The sequence below is a fragment of the Lipotes vexillifer genome, unplaced genomic scaffold (assembly GCF_000442215.2).
Source record: "Lipotes vexillifer unplaced genomic scaffold, Lipotes_vexillifer_v1.1 scaffold132, whole genome shotgun sequence".
Lineage (NCBI taxonomy): Eukaryota > Metazoa > Chordata > Mammalia > Artiodactyla > Lipotidae > Lipotes > Lipotes vexillifer.
In genome coordinates, this window is record NW_006782535.1 from 656,268 (window position 1) to 676,988 (window position 20,721).

The 20,721-nt window shown below is 49.7% G+C and overlaps 1 protein-coding gene across 6 annotated transcripts in view; it reads right to left on the minus strand.

Annotated features, from left to right (window-relative positions):
* Positions 1–20,721, minus strand: part of ARHGEF7 (Rho guanine nucleotide exchange factor 7) — a 128,234-nt gene that overhangs the window by 72,109 nt on the left and 35,404 nt on the right. The window contains exons 4-5 of one of the 6 annotated variants that reach the window (XM_007455311.1): positions 18,356–18,373; positions 1,063–1,098 (exon numbers count right to left, since the gene is read on the minus strand). The exons of 4 other annotated variants lie outside the window; for them this stretch is intronic. In XM_007455311.1, coding sequence (XP_007455373.1) covers positions 1,063–1,098; positions 18,356–18,373 — 54 coding nt within the window. Of the gene's footprint in view, positions 1–804; positions 858–1,062; positions 1,099–18,355; positions 18,374–20,721 lie in introns of those variants that run through there. One more of the 6 variants, XM_007455313.1, reaches the window with a different exon arrangement.

Genomic DNA, 20,721 nt, shown 5'->3' on the forward strand with positions numbered 1-20,721 from the left:
TGAAATCTACACAAGCAGACCTCACAACACCCAACATCCAGAAAATGGCCAGCACACAGTAAAAACGCAAATGTTTGCTGAATGGGTAACAAGGCACCAATCCACCCCGTGGCACTGAATGTCACCGTGGGACAGACACATAAAGAGCAGCTGAGAAGAGCCATTCCAAATCTAAATAACCACTGCTGTCTTCCACAAAAGTCTTCAGTCTTAATTTCTGAGATGAGTAAAAATCATCATGAGGTACGTTTATTTAAACATGAACAAGAGAGAGACAAATCCAGAAGTTGAAAAACCACCTCCAGGAAGGAGGCCATCAAATCCAAGTCAAGAAAGGAGCTGCAGACACAGAGCTGGGAAGGGAGCCGTAAACAGAGACACCCAAGCCCTCTGTGGATGTCACTCATGCGTTTCTCATCTGATGGAGCAAAAAATAAAACAATCCATGATGCCAGATCCTGCCTGTAAAAAGGAGTATCCCCTTAGAACAGTCTTTAGAATCACCTAATAGTACAGACTTTAACTCATTTGTTCTGATATCTATTACTTAAAAAGAAATTTCCAAGTCAAATGAGAGCATGATCTAGGCTGATATATCCAGCTACATTTTGTAATGGGCTGGTTGCATTTTTTATCAAAAGTATGACCCTCAATAGGCCTCAGCTTCCTTCTGTGCAGGACATAAAAGTGCCTTCTCTCATAAAAGGTGGGAGCAGATGATCTCAAGTTCTAATTCTAGAGCTTGGAAAATTCAAATTGTGGTATTCTGCAAAAAAAGAAATATACATAAAAACATCCACTAACCTTCATCGTGGTGAGGCAGAGAGTCACAAAACCCAGAAAAAACAGGATGTTGAAAACTGAAATTTCCTGTTATTCCAGAACTATATATCTTTCTTACTTGGATACCAGGAAGCGTCTGGTTGGCTGAAACGGCCCACCAATGGGCTCCAGAGTGACATCAGAACTTAAGTGAATTCACACACACACCACACTTCTTAACAGGAAGCTACACAATGAGATGGGACAAACGCTTGCCACCGAGAGGGGGAAAAAATGCACATTCTGAGTCAATAAAATGTTTTGACTAAGGTGCTTCTCTAGAGAAAGAAAACTGCCTACTTCCTGAAATAGATATCTATTCAACAAAAAGCAAAAACAGAAAAATCTTAGGGTACAGAGAAAGTCTGTACTGTGGGAATACAGGAAGGTCTCATTAACAGGGCACACAGTGACCCCGGGGCGCTCATGCTTAGGAGATAAGCCTGCCCCTCCCGTGGACCTGCCATTCGGGCTGAGGGCACACACGCCCACCCTCCACGGCCCTCGGGTCCACGCTCCCACGCCTTTCCTTAGGGGATTCTCAGGAGGGGCCGCACGTTAGGATCTCCCAGGACCTTAGAAAACCAAGACACTCAAGCCACATCCCAGACTAATTATCAACAAATTAGAATCTCCAAGAAAGGGACCCCGAATCAGAATGTTAACACTTGTCAGGTGATTCCATGCAGCCAAGGGTGAGAAGCACCTCCCTGGAGAGAGAGGGAAGGTGTCAGGAACCCTCTCCCCAGGCAGGCTCACCCCCTTGCACCCATGACCATCCCTTATAAGCACAGAGAAGAGGGAACACATACCCCAAAGATCTTGGAATCTACCCAACTGGGAACGTATATTTCCAAAAACTCACCCTCACTTTTATATTTAAGCGAATTAAAGGTACAGTAGACGAATCCAATATTCTCACACTTATGCTACCGGTTTTCTACCAAAGAAACTCAGAATATTAAATGTATTAGTTATAGTTCATTTTTAATATCTTACTTTCAAAAGAAACAATACTACATAATGGAATACAACAAATACCAAACCATGTGGAAACCAGGCTAGAGGGACCCAGAGGATTTAAAGTGGGACATAAAAATACTTTCTGAGAAGTGTCCGTCGTCACCCACAAAGGGGAGCGAGGTTGGGACGAGCTGGGAAGGAGGTGGACAGTCCTTCCGAGCTTGAAGGCTGCCCACGCACCCGCCCCCCCCCCACCGTGGTTACGGCCCTACTCCGTGTACTGAAGCCCTCTGGGCCTCGGCTTCGCATCCTTGAGACGGAACAAGGAACAGACAAAGGCCTGAGGATGAGGACGCCAATGGCGGGAGGTAGCACCATGCCAATGCCTCCCAAGTTCAAAAATGAGTGAAATTACAGATACTCAATCTTGTACACCAAACCTCCAGGTCTCCTGAAAAAACTGACCCACTGATAACTACGTTCTACCAAGGAAAATTCTCTTTTTCTGTAATACAAACAACTACAAGACAAAACAAAGAAAGCTTCCTCAAGGTGGGGTGCTCAGGAACAGAGAAGAACACTCGAGAGCCTGTGCAGAGAACAGACCACACGGCTCCGCACAGCGGCAGGTGCTGCCCTCCACGGGTCCCCAGCAGCGCCCCAGCTCACGCTCAGGCGGGTGGCCACATCACTCGCCGCAACACTGAGGCTCCCTGCAGAGCTCTGTGCACACCAGAGGCGGCGGCAGCTCCACCACCGGCATCGCTCCGCGTCTGTCCAGCAGAGGCCCAGGTCCTCAGAGCACCCAACGCTCTGACCACTGACCCTCAGAAAACACTGTCAGTGCCACACCACCAAAAGGGCTGGGCCTGAACGTCAAGCACCTGGCCCAAACTCAACCTCCCAGCCTTCACTTTTGCTAGCCCTCTAAATTATCCTATTTTGACATATTCCTTATTTCTACTTAATATTACATTTCCAGATGTTCAGGTTTAGTTCCAGAACTAACACCTGAAATAAGCAGGACTCACCTGCGCCTGAGGAAGATGAGGCTGCACACGTGTCGCCCGTCAGTAGCGCCAACCCAGCAGGGCAAGGCCAATAGGGCGAGCCACGTGCATGGGCTGGAGCTCTCAGACGTGCAAACCTCCAGCCAGAAAGAGGATGACTGTGCTTTGGGAGAAAGAGCCGCCGTGGTTTTCAGGGAAGCATCACCAATAATGTTGTAAAATAAAGAGGCTTCCAGGGCACAAGATAAGAACTGATGCTGATCAATCCAGAAAGTTCACGTTCATCACACTATTTTCCAACTTCCTTTTTTTATTCTTTTAAAATTTATTTATTTATCTATTTGTGGCTGCACTGGGTCTTCGCTACTGTGTGCGGGCTTTCTCTAGCTGTGGTGAGCAGGGGCTACTGTCTGTTGCGGTATGCACGCTTCTCATTGCGATGGCTTCTCTTGTTGCAGAGCACAGGCTCTAGGCACGCAGGCTTCAGTAGTTGTGGCTCTTGGGCTCAGGAGTTGTGGCTCGCGGGCTCTAGAGCGCAGGCTCAGTAGTTGTGGCACACGGGCTTCGTTGCTCCGCGGCATGTGGGATCTTCCCGGGCCAGGGTTCGAACCCATGTCCCCTGCATTGGCAGGCAGATTCTTAACCACTGTGCCACCAGGGAAGTCCCCCAACTTCCTCTAACTCCAGGTCACCCCTAAAGAGGGGTGTGCGTCCCCACCCACTGCCACGCCTTCCCATGGGTTCCGGCCAACGAGCTGTGAGCACACGTACCCGCTCTGAGCAGGACAATGCGTGCTAGGCCCCAAGCGAAGCTTTAGGAGCCTTCAGGCGTTTCAGACAGCCTCCCCGGTCTTTTCCTTTAAGTGAGCATGGCAAGGCCCACACTGGAGCTGCCCCACCAGCCTGGACCCGAGAATAAAGAGGACACTCGGAGCAGAGCAACCCCGTCTCTGCAGCCAACAAGACGGGCAGGATACACCTTCAGTGTTGTCAGCCGCGGAGACGAGGGGGCTGCTGGCTAACACAGCACCACCTGGCAAGAGCTGGCGATACATCTACATCCCACATTCTCCCTAACTGAACTGGCTCTTGAAGGGGAGAGTACATCTCCAAACAACAAGCAGGAACAAAACGGTATTAAAGTGAAGCAGTCAGCTCATGTAAAGCTGGACCATTTTAACACGAAATGGTACAAGTTAAAACCTCTTAGGCTGAGTCACAGAATTCCCCGTTATTCAGAATAAGACTCCTCCCCAAAAAGTACCTATCACTCCATAGCAAACAAAGTTCTTCCCTCCCTCCCAAATTCTAAAGACGGTCATCACGTAACTGCTAAAGGCTGCTGCTTTACAGAAATCTCCAAGAAAAGACACAAATGCCTCCATGCTTGCCCTGAAAGAGCTCATTCTCGCTCAGAAGACTTCCTCTCCCCTCCCCGTTTATCAGCAACCTTGAGCAGATGCCATGAGAGCCAGGAAGGAAGCCGGGCTCAGGAGATGGAGGGAGACCAGAGCACAGCGCCACCTGTAACCTCCAGGTCATCCCGTCCACATAACAAGTCACCCTAAAACTCAGAGGCCTAAGCACAGGTGGTCTGGGTGTCAGAGGAGCCCAGAGCCACCTGGCGGGGACATGGCTCAGTCTCCCACGGGGAGGGCCCAGGTGTCCACTGCCAGCCTGACAGCTCCCGGGGCTGAGGCTCTGGAACGACAGCTCACCGCACGGCTGTGTCCTCTCGGCACGGACAAGGCCCCAGAGCCAGTGATGGGCAGCGAGAACAGGAGAGGGAAGGAAGCCCTGGGGCCTGCATTGCAGGAATGGCGTGGCCAGCGCTCCAGACTGCTCCACTCGGGGGCAGGGGCCACGCCCCACCTTCAGGAGGGAGGGGTGGCCCTGCTGGGCAACCAGCCGCCTGCCCACCCCTACGGGAGTCCTGCTTCCTGCGCCACACTCTGCTCCCCAAATCCAGCTGCCCTCCCTTCTAACTGGGCCCATCAAATGTCGCAGCCACTAGGCAGAGCGCTGGCACTCCTGACAAAGAGGGGCAGAAGCCCGCCCTAGCAGGGTAACGGGAGGACGGCGACCACGTCCGTCTGAAAGGCTCCCCTACCCGCAGCCTCCGTTAGCTGCGTCACCTGGGAGTCCAGACGCGCAGGCAGTGCTGGGAATCAGCACGACCCTCCACACAACACGGCAGGAAAGCAAACTTCACTGCACAACACAGAGTGTGCCATGCTTCACGTAACAAAGATCTTGCTGGTCAGGAACCTTCCAACTGTAAGCAAGTGAAACCCAACTCAAACTGGCTTAAACAAAAGAGGAAATTACTGGTTCTCATAACTAACAAGTCAAGAATGGCAAGGACCACAAGCACTGAAGTCGGAAGCTTCAGGCCGTCTCCTGACTCGGCTTTGCCTCTGCGCGGGCTGCAGCTTCAGGAATGTCCTGGCTCGTGAGGTAACACGGCTGCCAGCAGCTCCAGGCCACAGCCAACCAGTCCACCACCTCCGCTGCACCTGGCTGGCCCTGCCTGAGTCACAGCCATGTGGCCAGAGGCAGAGCGGCAAGGCGAGCTGCGCAAGGCCCAGGCGATCATGTGCAAAAGCCTCCTGGCAACCTGCACACGCATGTGACTTGGTGCAGGCAGGTAAGGCAACCCTGCGCAGCAGCAGGACAGACCAACGGATCCAGTAAAGGATGACACAGTGGTAATGAGCTGTTACCACCACCGCCCCAGAGTCTCATCAGCAATCACAGCGACCTGGCCTTCACAGAACCCAGACATCACAACCACAACGGACTCTGACCCAGCTGGCCACACTGATACCAATGCAAAAGTAGATGACTCACCCCTAAATGATGTCACCACCAGCTGATGACGCCCCTGGGTGTACCCAAGGAGAACATACCAGGCAATGTGGAGAAGTCTTCCTTCCCCCACCCCAGTACTAATGGAGAGACCCCTCACCAACACAAGGCAGACCAACCAAGCACTTTCTCAGCTCATGCAGCCTTAATATTCCAAATGCAAGCAGCCAGGTCAGCTCCTCAGAAGAGTTCATGAGGAAGCTATTTCTGACACAAGAAATTGTTACTTTGGGCACAGTTCTGGAGTGTGGTTCTCGAAGTTTAAAAATATAATCTTGTCCTATCACATTGTCAGATGGAATCTGTGATTTTAGAACAAGATGAGTAAAGACGAATCTTAAGTAAGTTGTGCTATTTAAGTTTAATGCAAATGGTCCACATTGTTGGGGATAGACAAGTGGAAAACAGGGATCCAGCAGGGAATTCTCGCCTCCTTGGCTTCTGTAGATTTTGTACTTAATTCCACCTACTCCTACGCCCTAGGGATAAAATTAAAGTTTGATGACGGATTCTATCAATACACAGCACTTTCACCCAATGTGCCCCCCCCCATTTCTTTTAGTTTAAAATGACAATTAAATCATATTCAATTTTGTGGATTCCACTGTAGCAACGCCAAAACACTAGGACAGGGACCACTTATACAAGAAAAGAGATACCAAATATTTTAGGTAGTTTCCAGGAAGGGTTGGGGCGGAAGGGAGAACAAAGTCCTGAGAAGCGAGGCAAGATGACTGATGCAATGAAAGGGCTGCTACGTCTCCGTCCACCGTAAAGGAGCAAATCATCCCAAGCAGTCATCACCAGGTGGGGAAGAAGAGGATGAAGCATCCCCTGACGCATCCCCTGGGTGCTATGCTGCAGATTTCATGTCACTCTTATTTTCTAAAGGGGAAAAATGAGGCTCCAAAACACGGTATGACAGGTTCCACAGGAGAGCAAAGAATTCAACCTGATCAGTCACTGCTGCTCCCCCTGCCACACACATGGGTCAGTGGGGCAGCACCCATGGGCCCACGGGTCCCAGAGCCAGCTGGCACAGGCACAGCACCCCTTCAGCCCACCATGGGCTCTTAGTCTGACTCCTAGGGACAGTGAGGCAAGCCTGCAGAGGACAGCCATACAGTCGCCAGACAGAGAGGGTCTGGGCAGGTCACAGCAACTACTTAGGCTGACGATTAGTTTAGGTGCTAACATAGAGAGCCAAAAGGGCAATGAGTACCTTGCATTAACTTTAATACTCAAAACAAGTAGTTATAAAACCCAGACTTTGAGAAACATTTCAAGTCAGTAAACTGCACACATGCATAACCTCCCATTCCTCCCAAGGTTCCACTGAAATAACAGAAAAGGCAGGCTTTAAAAAAAATAGTAATAAACGGGACTTCCCTGGTGGTCCAGTGGTTAAGAATCTGCATTCCAATGCCAGAGACATGGGTTCAATCCCTGGTCAGGGAGCTAAGATCCCACGTGCCATGGGGCCTAAGCCCGCGAGCCACAACTACTGAGCCCACGCATTCTGGAGCCCACGAGCCACAACTGGAGAGAAGCCCACATGCCTGCATGCTGCAGCAGAAGATCCCGCATGCTGCAATGAAGATCCTGAGTGCCACAACTAAGACCCGACGCAGCCAAATAAATAAATAAATAGAAAGAAAAATTTTTTTAATATATCTAGTATATAACCAAACATACTTTATTAAGAAAAAAGAAAGTATCTGGGTGAGTGGAAAGTGAGTGTGTTAAGGAGTGTGGTCTGATGTAGTATGAATGCCCAACAGCACTTGAGGCTGGAGGGCAGGAACTTAACATGAGACGAGTTGGCATGATTAAGTATTAAAAAAAAAAAAAACAGTAATAAAAGACTCCACTGCAGTGCTAAAGCGGGGAGCGGAGAAGCCATGAGCAGTCGCAGTGAGGCTTAGGGAATCCTTGAGGACAGGAAACAGACGGGCTCTGCATGATCAAGAAGTGCTCTAACAGCACCTGTGAGGAGCCTGGGGGAACAGTGCGGAGAGTCCTCCAGCACCAGGGCAGGAGAACAGCACGCAGTAAACCGCAGCACAGCAGCCCCTTCCTCTAGGAGAGGCCAAGCTTCCAGACCCCACCGAGGAGAGTCTGCTGCCTGCACTGGCTTCCCAAAGTAAGTGACAAACTTGAGGTGCTGCTAGACCCACGTAACAGGCACTGATAGGAGGAAACAAAAATGAAATACCCTAGGAGCTCTAACCACAATAAAGCCTGAACTGTCCCCGAGCTGGAGGGGGGCAAGGAAATGGGATGCAGGGACAGTCCACCCCTCCACCCTGCTCATGGGCATCACCCACAGTTCCCCTGCCTGCTCCCAGCCACGCCCCTACGGTGAAGGCATCCCACCGCCTACGTGGCTTTACACTCCCATCAGCTACTGGGCCCGTATTCACAAACAGGAAGAGGAACCAGGGACACGCTTGACAGAATAGTAAAGAGGAGGACAGGTGAGTTCCGGCTCCGAACAAGATGCGGCAGACACACTCTCCTATTCCTCCGCCTCAGTGCAGCGAAAAGCCCTGGGCGTCCATGTAAAACAAACGTAAGACAAGACAGTGCTGGACACGACAGGCCAACTGCCCACGGGCTTCAAGACCTGAGAAACAATATGGCAGTGGGTTCTCTGCATCTTCTTTTTGCTCCCCCAGACTGGGTGCTGGAGAAGCCTGCAATCCAGACACACCAAAGGGTGCAGACTAACAAAGCGCCGGGAGAAGCCTGCCCTCTCCGGCCAGAGCACCAGGACAGGAGCAGCCCGGCAGACAGGAAACTTCTAGACAGTAACCAACCCCCCACCAAAGCCCGCAGGAAACACGGCCCACCCTACCAAGGCCTTAACAAAGTGCCCTCCCTCGGCCCTGCCCACAGGGGCCCGCAGAGTCACACTGAGTTCCTCAGCTTTCAGACAGGAGTAAAGTCTAAGACGATAAATCAAGAGATACAGGCTTCTGGCTCATTATTTATAAAGGTAGCTACTGAAAAATTAAGAATCACCGAACAGTGCAGTTAGTAAAATGTGGGACACAGAGGGACTGTGAGGACTCAGGGCACGGGTGCCAAGTCCTGTCCTTTCATGCGGATCTAAAGGAAGCCAGAGCAGGACAGACAGGAGGAGCCGGCTTACAAGAGGATTTCACGGGTACAAACGAAAGGGCTCTGAAAGAATGAGCTAACATTATAGCGAGGAAACGAGGAAGTTCAAGGACGTCACAAACTATCCAATGCTGCGCAAGCTGGACTTTCACCACACGCACGAGACGTTCAAAGGAAGCCTGAGCGACCAGGAAAGTCAGAATCGTAGATGGTGCTTGACATGAGACTTCAGGGTAGATGCAAGATCACAACATCCAGATGGAGACCATTTCATAGAGAAATAAAGCCAAGAAAAATTCAGCTGTGACCAAATATTTTCAGCCAGAACATCTTTGGTTTCTTCTGAAAATCAGGCGCCGGTACTTCTACCTGAAGGCCGTAAAAATGCTGCGTCTCTCTCTGCCTTTCTCTATCTAACTTCCTGTTTCCAGAACGTGTACATTGTGCACTGATTCCAAAATAAGTACTGTTTACTAAAGCTTGCCAGCACAAACACGACGCCATAATATGAGGACAACGCACGTTGTCTCCCTAGAATTCTTCGCCACTTACTGGTCTTAATTCCACCTTGTAGGGCTATATTTGAGTCCCCAGTGCTGGGCCCAATTTCTCTTAATAAAAAGTTTTCTCAAACGTTTGGGTACTTGTCTATCTAGTCTGAGCACTCCCTTCCAAGCCTATTATGATCTCCAAGAGAACGCTAAAATTTTCCCGTCAAAGTTCAAGGTCATCACATACCCCCAAGCAGTTAGGAACCGGAATGCCACAATTCCCCTTTAATTTCTCTTTAGGACAGTTCATCAATTTTAGGACGTTTTGTTGGTTCAACTCCACAAATCAACCTGAGAAGCCTGGAGGAAGCAGGAAGCAGCGGCAGGCCCCACCCACCCAGGGGCACCCAACCTGGCCAACTGGAGGGTCTCTCCTTCTCTCTCTAAATCCGAACCCCATGTCACCATCCCTCCTGCAGGACTTACAGTCACTGCCCCGTATCCCAGTTACGTGTATTCATTTCATGAGCCATACAACGCTCCACGATGCTTCTGGCAGACACATGCTGTGCCTCTGTGTCTCCTCAGAACAAGGCTCAGGGAATGTCGTCATAAATCCTGTGCAGACTAACAGCACCTGGAAAAACACGTCCCTCCCTGTTCTACACTCACAATGAAATAGAAACTTACTCTTCAGTCTCCTATAACACATTCTACCCAATAAATGCTCTGGTTGAAGGATCCACCACCTCATCCTATCTGAGCTGTGTACCAGTCATCCTAGGAACGCTCCAGTCACATGTGAAGTCAAACTCTCCACTCCCAGGGCCGGTTCTAAAGTAAGATTTCAACAAGATGCTGGAAAACGAGAAGGGAAGTTTCCAGGTCTTCTCTTGGCAAAGAGATGTCAAATCTGAAGCTGGAGCAACATGAGACTCTCCCTATACATACATCCCATCCCCTGAGCTGCCTTGTCCTTCCTGGTCCTCCAAACAACGCCATTTGACTGATGCGCTTCAAATTCCTGACCATGATCCTCAATAGAGAATGCATTTTACATCACAACCAGTACACACACACAAAATCCAGACAGTTGTTGTGCAATCTGAATTTTTAATAAATTCACCACTAAGTAAGAGATAAGCGGTTAACAAATGCAACAAGGACAGAATTTATTCAGGCTTTAAATAAAGTTGCTAGTGGGCCATGGGTTCTAATTTCTTTATTCTCCAGTTACAAATCTTTCAGTACACTGAATAGCTTTAACTGAGTTACATATTACATCCAAAATGATGGAGGGATATGCAGAAAATTAACATTCTGCAACTAAACCCCCTAAATCTTAAGTAAATTCCCTCTTCAGTTGCATGGTGCAGATTATTTATACCTACATTAACACATTTATTACAAATTCAAATTGCATGAAATTATAGACACTACATTCAATGGTTCCCTAGAGAAGATCAAATGCCCAGGTGCCCACCGTCTTCCCTCTTAATGGAGCTTCCACCAACTGGAGGGCCGCCGTCCCCTTCTTCCAGCTGACCTTTAGTTCTAAATGTGTAAGTTCTGGAATCTCTGTAAACCTGAATTCAAGTACCAAGTCTGCCCCTTAGTGACTATTAGAGATCAGACATATTCCCTCACCTCCCCACATCTCATTTCTCCTCTGTGTACCGGGGCTCACTGCATCTACCTGGCAACACTGCCTTGTGGCTGCTTCGGTACTTAGGAGCCAGTCAGCAAGCTGCTATGCGGCTTTAAAGGCCTTGACAGGCACACCTTGGAGATATTGCAGGTTCAGTTCCAGACCACCGCAATAAAGCAAATATCACAATAGGGTCCCATGAATTTTTTGGCTTCCCAGAGCAAATAAGTTATGTTTATACTGCAGTCTGTTGAGTGTGCAACAGCATTATGTCTAAGAAAAAAAGGTGCATGTCTTAATTTTAAAATACTTTATAGCTAAACAATGCCAACCATCATCTGAGCCTTCAGCTAGTCGTAATCTTTTGCTGGTGGAGGGTCTGGCCTCGACACTGATGGCTGCTGACTTTTCAGGGTGGTCCGTGGCTGCTGAAGGCTGGGGCAGCTGCTGCAATTTCTTAAAATAAGACAACAATGAAGTCTGCCACGTCGACTGACTCTTCCTTTCACGATCTCTCTGCAGGATGCGGTGCTGTCTGATACCATTTTACTCACAGTGGAACTTGTTTCAAAATCGGAGTCAGTCCTCACACACCCTGCCGCTGCTGTATCAACTAAGTTTACATCATATTCTAAATCCTTCGGTGTCATTTCAACCATCTTCACAGCCTCTTCACCAGGAAAAGACTCCATCTCAGGAAACCACTTCCTCTGCTCATCCCTAAGAAGCAGCTCCTTGTCCGTTAATGTTTTATTGTAAGATGGCAGCAACTCAGTCCCATCTTCAGGCTCCACTTCTAGTTCTAGTTCTCTTGCTGTTCCCACCTCATCTGCAGTTCCTTCCTCTACTGAGGTCTTGAACCCCCTGAAGTCATCCATGAGGGTTGGAATCAACTTCTTCCAAACTCTGTTAAATTTCCTATGAATCACAAACGTTCTTAATGGCATCCGGAATGGTGAATCCTTTCCAGAAGGTTTTCAACTGACTCTGCCCTGATCCATCAGAGGAATCACCATCTGTGGCAGCTGTAGCCTTACAAAACGCACTCTTTAAATAATAAGACTTAAAGGTTGGAATTCCTCCTTGATCCATGGGCTGCAGAAAGGATATAGCATTAGCACCATGCAAACAACATTAATCTCATTGTATATCTCCATCAGAGCTCTTGGGTGACCAGGTACATTGTCAATGAGCAGTAACATTTTGAAAGGAATCTTTCTGAGCAGTAGGTCTCAAGAGTAGGCTTAAAATATTCAGTAAACCATGTTATACACAAACGTACTGTCATTCAGGCTTTGTTGTCCCATTTACAGAGCGCAGGCAGAGTAGTTCAGCATAATTCTTAAGGGCCCTAGGATTTTCAGAACGGTAAATGAGCACTGGCTTCAACTTAATGTCACCTGCTGCATTAGCCCCTAATGAAAGAGGCAGTCTGACCTTTGAAGCCAGGTACTGACTTCTCCTCTCTAGCTATGAGAGTCCTAGATAGCATCTTTTTCCAATAGAAGGCTGTTTCATCTACATTAAAAATCTGTTGTGTAGTGTAGCCGCCTTCACTGATTACCTTAGCTAGATCTTCTGGATAACTTGCTGCAGCTTCCATATCAGGACTTGCTGCTTGACCTTGTACTTTTATGTTAGGGTGATGGCTTCTCTCCTTCAACCTCATGAAGCAACAACCTCTGCCAGCTTCAAACTTTTCTTCCGTAGCTTCACCTCTCTCAGCCTTCATAGAATTAAAGAGAGGGAGTTGCTCTAGATTAGGCTTTGGCATAAGGGAACGTTGTGGCTGGTTTCATCTTCTATCCAGCTCACTAAAATTTTCTCCATATTACCAATAAGGCTGTTTTGCTTTCTTATTTGTGTGTTCACTGGAGTAGCACTTTTAATTTCCCTCAAGAACTTTTCCTTTGCATTTACAACTTGGCTAACTGTTTGGTGCAAGAGGCCTAGTTTTTAGCCTATCTCAGCTTTTGACACAGCTTCCTAAGCTTAATTATGTCTAGCTTTAGAATTAAAGTGAGAGATGTGCAACTCTTCCTTTCACTTGAACACTCAAGAGGCCACTGTAGGGTTATTAACTGACCTAATTTCAATATTGTTGTGCCTCAGGGGGCAGGGAGGCTGGAGGAGAGGGAGAGATGGGGGAACAGCTGGTTGGTGGGGTGGTGAGAACACACACAACATTTATTAAGTTCTGCCATCTTACATGGGTGTGGTTTGTGATAACCCAGAACAATTACAATAGTAACAAAGATCACTAATCACAGATCACCATAACAGATATAATAATGGAAAAGTATGAAATACGTTGAGAACTACCCAAATGCGACACAGAGATATGAAGTGAGCATGAAGTGAGGAAATGCTGTCGGAAAAACAGCACCAACAGACTTGCTCCATGGATGGTTGCCACAAACTTTCCATTTGTAAAAACTACAGTATCTACAAAAGTATGGGAAGTTTGTACATAGGTATGCAGAGCTCAGAAGTGAATGACTAAGTTCGTAAACAGTACCGGTCTTCAGATTCTGGAAAGCAGAGGTAACATTTTCTCCTCTCCCACGTGCCAAAATATACACAACTTTCTAGCTTAGATCCCAACACCGCCCTCAAACGTCCCTCCCTGACCAGAGCTTGAGGTCCCAAAGGCAGCCTCACGCTGCAAGTCCCCATCGGGCAACCCCGAGAGGAAGGAGCCCCAGGCGAAGGGCTCTGGGGTTCCGCCCCACAGACTGCATGGCAAGTACAAAGGGAAAGGGCACCTTCACAACGGAGAGACCTGGCGGACGTCACCTTAGCCAAGTGACGGAACTCAGCACCGGCAGCACGGAGCACGTCAACATCACAGGTCTGATACGACCCACGGGAACACAGAACAGCACCGGTGCAGAATTCCTGCCTAAAACGTTTGACCTGAATCAGAGCCTGTCCAGACTGTGGGGCACCCTACATGATAACAATCCCAGATTCTTCAAAAACGTGCAAGTTATCAAGGATAACGGTGGAGGAACCGTTCTGGAAACTACAGAGACCAACGAGACACGACAAACTGAATGCAACGCGAGACCTCTGTTTGGCGCTTGTGTTTAAAGAAAAGCCACAAAGGTCACCTGAAGACCACTGGGACCGCGTCTGAGACGGCATCCCTAGAACAGTGTACAGTGTCTGGGCTGTGCCAGCAGGACGTGGTTGCACAGGAGGAGGTCCCCGTTGTATAAATGCACGTGCTGAGCGCATCCAGAGGCCAGTGGCATGAAGCGTGCACACGGGTTAAATGGCTAGTGAAGCAATGTCTGCACAACGATGGAGTGAGGGCACAGGGCACTTACACTAGTCTTCCTGCCTTTCTGCTAGTTTTAAACCTCTCAAAATAAAGAAAAGGGGGGCAGGGCTTCCCTGGTGGCGCAGTGGCTGAGAGTCTGCCTGCCAGTGCAGGATACGCGGTTTCGTGCCCCAGTCCAGGAGGATCCCACGTGCCGTGGAGTGGCTGGGCCCGTGAGCCATGGCCGCTGAGCCTGCGTGTCCGGAGCCTGTGCTCCGCAAGGGGAGAGGCCACAGCAGCGAGAGGCCCGCGTACCGCAAAAAACAAAAAGAATCACCCAGAGAGTTTTTTAAAAATGCAGAGTCCTGGGGCCCACTCTCAAATATTCTGATTCCATAGGCTAAGGGGGGGCCCGCGTCCCCAAAAAAAAAAAAAAAAAAAAAAGGCGGGGAGCGGGCAGATTATGAGGCTCTCTCTCGCATCCCCTCGCCACTCTGGCTTCACTTTTACGTATACAGCGAAGACTCCACTCACCATCCACAGTTTTCCTGTAAAGGTCTCATGGAACAAGGACTCAAACCAGCGGTCCTGACAGGCCCCCGTCACTTCAACTGCGGCCACACCAACTTCCCTCAAATGCCCGGCACAGCCAGGCTGGCCTGAGTCTGCCACAAGAAGTCCAGAGGGAAGCAGACTTGCCTCTCTGTCTCCTCAGCTGGCCAGGCCCCTTGGCCCTTAGGCAAGCTTGGGGAAAACACGCGGCTCCCTCTCCCGGCCAGACCGCGCCTGATGTCACCAAACCCTCATTTAAAGGGCCCGCCAGGTCAGCTTTAAACACGAACTAATTAAATCAGATACTCTCCAAGGGGACGCTGGAATCACTACCTTAAAAGCTCCACAGTCTACAGCCCAAGCGGGCACCACGATCTACCTATTAGTCTTCCTGAAGAGCACGTGCCCGCACGTCATTAACCCCAGAGCACGGTGGAAGATACTAATGGTCGGAGGGAGTGAGGCCCTTCCCTTCTCAGCTCAAGGCCCAGGCACTTTCTCTAAGCTACCAGGGAAAATACCCAATACACACCAAATAAACTGAGTCCAAAACTGGGGACAAATTAGGTCAGAAATGCATATTCTGGCTAAGGAAGTTCATTTTTTAAAACATACAAAATGCAGATCTTCACATCTAAACACGGTCTGAAAGGCCTCGAGATTTGCTCTGATCTGTAATTATTCACTGGGAATCTCTCCGCTCGCTGGTTCCCAGGACTTAAGGGAACTCCTCAGGGACACAAACTGCTTTAGGGCAACGGGGCGAAGGGGCTGCGCCTTCCTGCGAGACCAATGGGGAAATGCCTGCCAGGAAAAGGGGTCCCCTTCCAGCAAGACCAATGGGGATTTTCTTGATTTGTTTTAAAATGAAAGTATCAATAGAAAAGTGACAGCTAAAAGATATTCAAAGAAGTCTGTTTTACTGGACTTAAAAAAGGTGGGAAATAGGAAGTAAAAGAGGGGAGTGAGGTCAAAAGGCAGGACCCCAAGTGACTAGAATTTCCTACGGCCAGAGAAACAGGCAGTCACACCAGCTCAGGACTCTCCCCACGTGCAGGCAGAACGCAGCGTCCAACAGCAGCTGCTCTACCTGAGTCGCTTCCGAAAGGCCACTGGGCCATGAGCAGTTGGCAACAGGAGAAAGAGCGTGTAGAGGGACGAGGGCACACGGCAGAGCGGCACGTGGGCTTCTCCAACACACAGCTGCCCGCCCTGCTCCAGGCCCCCCCACGGCCTTCCACGGTGCGGCCAGAGGACACGGTGGGGACCAAGAACGCAGCCCTGTGCGCCACCTCGGCACGTGGAAACAAATGTCCCCCCCCGGGGCTCCCACCAAGAGCCCACCCAGCTGACACCCCGTCCAGGGCCTGTGAGACCCCAAGCACAGAGCCCAGCCGAGCTCACCGGACCGCCAGCCTCACTGCAGAGCTGAGAGGCAGGAAATGGCAGTGTTTCTGCCACTACATTTGGGGTCATTTGTTAGGCAGCTACAGAAAACCAACACACTACACCAGCTGTCTCACAAATAAAATGCAAGAACTGAGATCAATTTTACAGCAGAGTAGCTATAAACCCACTGAAACCAAAACTCCTGTAAGAGATCTAGACTCTCGACTCAGTTCTCCCTTTGGCAGAAACTGAGGCACCTTCTCATTCCAGCTGATAGGAGACTTAGTACAACACTGCAAACAATAGTGAATGGAATGAAAGTACTTCTATTGATCTTAGAAAAATGTAAGGTTTTTTTTTTTTTTTTTTTTAAACAAGTCAGGAGATGCTTTTGCTACCCTGCAGTACTAAAGAAAGCACTTCCAGGATCAATTCTCCCCTCTCGGCTCAGTGAGGTGGGCAGTGGGCTCCTAGCCTCGGATCCGCACTGGAAGCCGGACATCACTCCCTGGGATACACAAGAGCTGTTCCAGATACTCTTCCAAATGACTCAGAGTAACCGACACGTGACTCCACAGGATCAGAAGCTGCCTTCAGGCTCAATTCAGGTCACAAGGTGAAACTAACAGACCCGCTGGCATGCCACGATGCTGCAGCTACTGCTCAGCTAAGCACGTCCTCATTTTTTTTTTTTTTTTTTTTTTTTTGATGTACGTGGGCTTCTCACTGTTGTGGCCTCTCCCATTGCGGAGCACAGGCTCCGGATGCGCAGGCTCAGCGGCCATGGCTCACGGGCCCAGCCACTCCATGGCATGTGGGATCTTCCCGGACCGGGGCACAAACCCATGTCCCCTGCATCGGCAGGCGGACTCTCAACCACTGCGCCACCAGGGAAGCCCCTCATTTTAAAGCACCATCTTTGGCGCAGGCTGGTCATTAGCAAAGTAGCCTCCTTCTTTTTTTTTTTTTTTTTTTTTTTTTTCTTGCGTTATGCGGGCCTCTCACTGCTGTGGCCTCTCCCATTTGCGGAGCACAGGCTCCGGACGCGCAGGCCCAGCGGCCACGGCTCACGGGCCCAGCCGCTCCGCGGCACGCGGGATCCTCCCGAAACGGGGCACGAACCCGCGCCTCCCGCATCGGCAGGCGGACTCTCAAGCACTGCGCCACCAGGGAAGCCCAGTAGCCTCCTTCTTAAATGAGCACCTTGTGTGAAGGAGCTCCAAGAGGGAGCTCTGACAAACTGAGCAGCTGTGGAAAGGTGAAACAACTAGAATTTTACTAATAAATGCCCCTCGAAAGCGACAAGCTAACCATTATCAACACAATAAACTGAAATAAAGGTGTGGCGGTGTCTTATCTTCTGCCTCTCAGATGATCACACAGACCAATTCCAAGGTCTACAGATTATCCTTTTCAAAGTCGCATTTTACAGAAGAAGAAACTGAGTCCGAAAGGGGCTACGAGTCCTTATCTGCCCCGAACGTTTCCAGACATCTTCTGGGGATCTGCCCTCATACAAACCCAATTCATGGACATCCAAATTGAGGTCTGACCCAAGAGTGGAGACCAGCAGGGTGTCTACCTTCAAAGCCCTACAGAGCGTCCTGAATGCACCTGTCCTATATGCTGGCACCTCCTCGGCAGCTGGCCACGACTGAGACCATCCTTCCTGCAAAAGGACAGTCCATTCCCATGAAGCACGTCTGAACGACACATCAGAACCCTGCAACATGAGCTAAAAAGATGGAGGCACAATCGCTCACATGGATAAAGTGAACATTAACGGATTAAACCTTACTGCTGTCCCGTCCATCTTGTTCATCCTTGGTCTCACGCATTCAACACAGGTCTGACCTGAGTGCCTATGCATGCCAGCACTGGGACCCACGTGTATTCACAGTGCCCTCAAGGTTCCCAGGCCAGTGGGCTGGATGAGGAGGGAGAAGCTTCACTGAAGACTGCAACCCTGGCTTTGCAGGACGCGGATACGTGCCCAGCCCAACACCCAGCCTCTAGCCGAGCCCCTTCCTGGAGGCTCTGAAGAGTCAGACACAAAGTGAAGAGACATGATTCCAATTCCTCCAAGAGAGCCGTCCTCCCCTTTCACCCCACAGTTCTCCTGCCTCCCACCCTCCACCACCCAACAGTGGTCAACGGTCCTCAAAAGGACCCTTTGGAAAAGCAGCCCCAGGTCCGTGTGTTGCTTCCTGTCATTATTACTGACAGGCGGGAGGAATGGCGGCTGCCTTGGAAGCTGCACTGAACCTCAGTGCACGAGAAACGAGGAGGTGCCCTCGCGGCAGGGACGGACACGGGCCAAGCTGCCGCATCCCATCTCAGCCTCGTTCCTCCGTCTCCTCCAGCCCAGGTCAGGGACACAGCTCACTGGGACCAGCCTGGGGCTTTAGCCTCATCAATACAACAAGTGACAGGAGCTTAAAATATCCGAGCCACCTCCACTTTTCCCATTTCACCCTTAATTCCGCCTTGCTCTGTTCCTGAACCTCTTCGGGAAGCTTCTTAAGGGGTGTCACTGTTCAGGAGGCCTCTGATGAGCGGGACGGCGGGCTGCTCCACGTTCACTAGCCGTGGACGTAGGCAGGCACCCTACACGCCAGCGCCTTGGTTTCCTAGTCACAGCGCGGGCAGAACGATCCAACCTGAGAGAGCTGCTTGAAGACTGAGCGAGCTGACCCGCGTCTACGGGGCAGGGCCCAGGATGCAGTGGGCACTCAGGGGCCACCACTCATTCTCGCCACCTCTCGGGCTCCTCTAAGAGCACCACCACCAGGGGAGGCCCAGCGCAAACTGAAACTGCAGAGCTTGTCAGAGGGGGACAGCAGAGCATTAGACCCAGCGCGGGGCTCCACATGACGACTCAGTGACATGCCCACAAGGCCAGCCCTGCCACCAACCAAGCTCCCCTGAGAACCCCTGCTAGGAGTCAGGCTAAGAGGACTGCCCTGCGATCCTCAGTTCACCTAGTCCAGCCCGGGCACAGCGTGCCCGGCAGAACGCAAACGCTGGTTCGCACCCGCTGGGCTGTGACCCGAGACCTCCTCACCACCTCAAGTGTCCATCTCCTCGGCTGCAAAATGGGGAAAGCACCACCTCCTCCGCAGGACATCTGGGAGGATTAGACGATACAGCACATATGAAACGCCTAGGCACCTACTTTGTACCTGACAAATGCTAACCCCATTTAATTCCAAGCTGACTGCCCACCCCCAGCCTCTCCAGTGACCTAGACTCGCGTGGTCCAATGTGGGGCCGCCTGCCTTGTGAGCTGCTGAGTGCTACCAGTGTAGCTGATTCAGTGAGAGGTGGCTGCGAGTGTGAGAAACACACACCAGATTTTAAAGACTTAATGTGAAAAGACAAAGTAACGTCAATAATATTTTAATGTTAACTACACGTTGAAATAAGAACGTTATAGGTACACTAGGTTAAAGACAATGTATTATTAAAATTAACTTCATGTTTCTTTTCACTTTTTTTTAATGTAGTTTCTAGGAAGTTTTAAAAAAACAAATGTGGCTCACATTATATTTCTACTGGATGGTGCTGATCTAGACAATGAGACACCCAAAGACCTGAAGGGAAGTCTAGTTCTCCACAGTGGAAAGCAGCCTGCATGCAGAAGGGACTAACCACTCACCCACAGGACAGCTGGCCAGGCTCTACAATGGAACACAGAAGGTGAACGCAGACACTGTCTGCCAGGAGAAATTAAATAGAATCATAACATCAGAGTAGAATTTGACATTCTCTGCTTATAAGAACCTACAAGATATTCAGAGAATAGTTATTCATCTCCTAAATGACTTTTTAATTACTTACTGTCTCTCAACTTCTTTAAACGGCAAGTTCTGGCAAAAACATGAATAAACTGACTTCAAGAACTGATTGAGTCAGTCAGTAAATACTACATCATTACCTACCACTTCCAGCTCACCACGGAGTCAGGAGCACAGGTGACCAGCTAAGATGACAGACTGCTGCTGTGTGACCTCAAACACACCTTCAGTACAAAGTTGTAGGGCTTCCCTGGTGGCGCAGTGGTTGAGAGTCCGCCTGCCGATGCAGGGGACGCGGGTTCGTGCACCGGTCCGGGAAGATCCCACATGCCGCGGAGCGGCTGGGCCTGTGAGCCATGGCCGCTGAGCCTGTGCGTCCGGAGCCTGTGCTCCGCAGCGGGAGAGGCCACAACAGTGAGAGGCCCGCGTACAGCAAAAAAACAAAAAAACAAAAAAAACCCACAAAGTTGTAGCAAACAACTTTACCTGAAACTAGGTCGAAGGTAACACCTGGGTGGGGCATCTCATTCCCAGGGAAAGGGCTATATACTTTTGTCTTTGTTTCAATTAATCCTGAAGCCTACATCAACAAGTTTCAAGTTTTCACATGAGCATGTCTTAGTTATTCCAATAGTATTTTTAAATATTCTTTTGGACAAAATCTCAATCATAACCTTGTTAAAAATCTAGAAGAGAACTGAGCATGAGGACAAAGAAGTTTAACAAAAGAATCTGTCCGTCAGAAATACACAAAGACGAACGTTTTAGAAAGATGTAAGGCGATTTCTTTCCC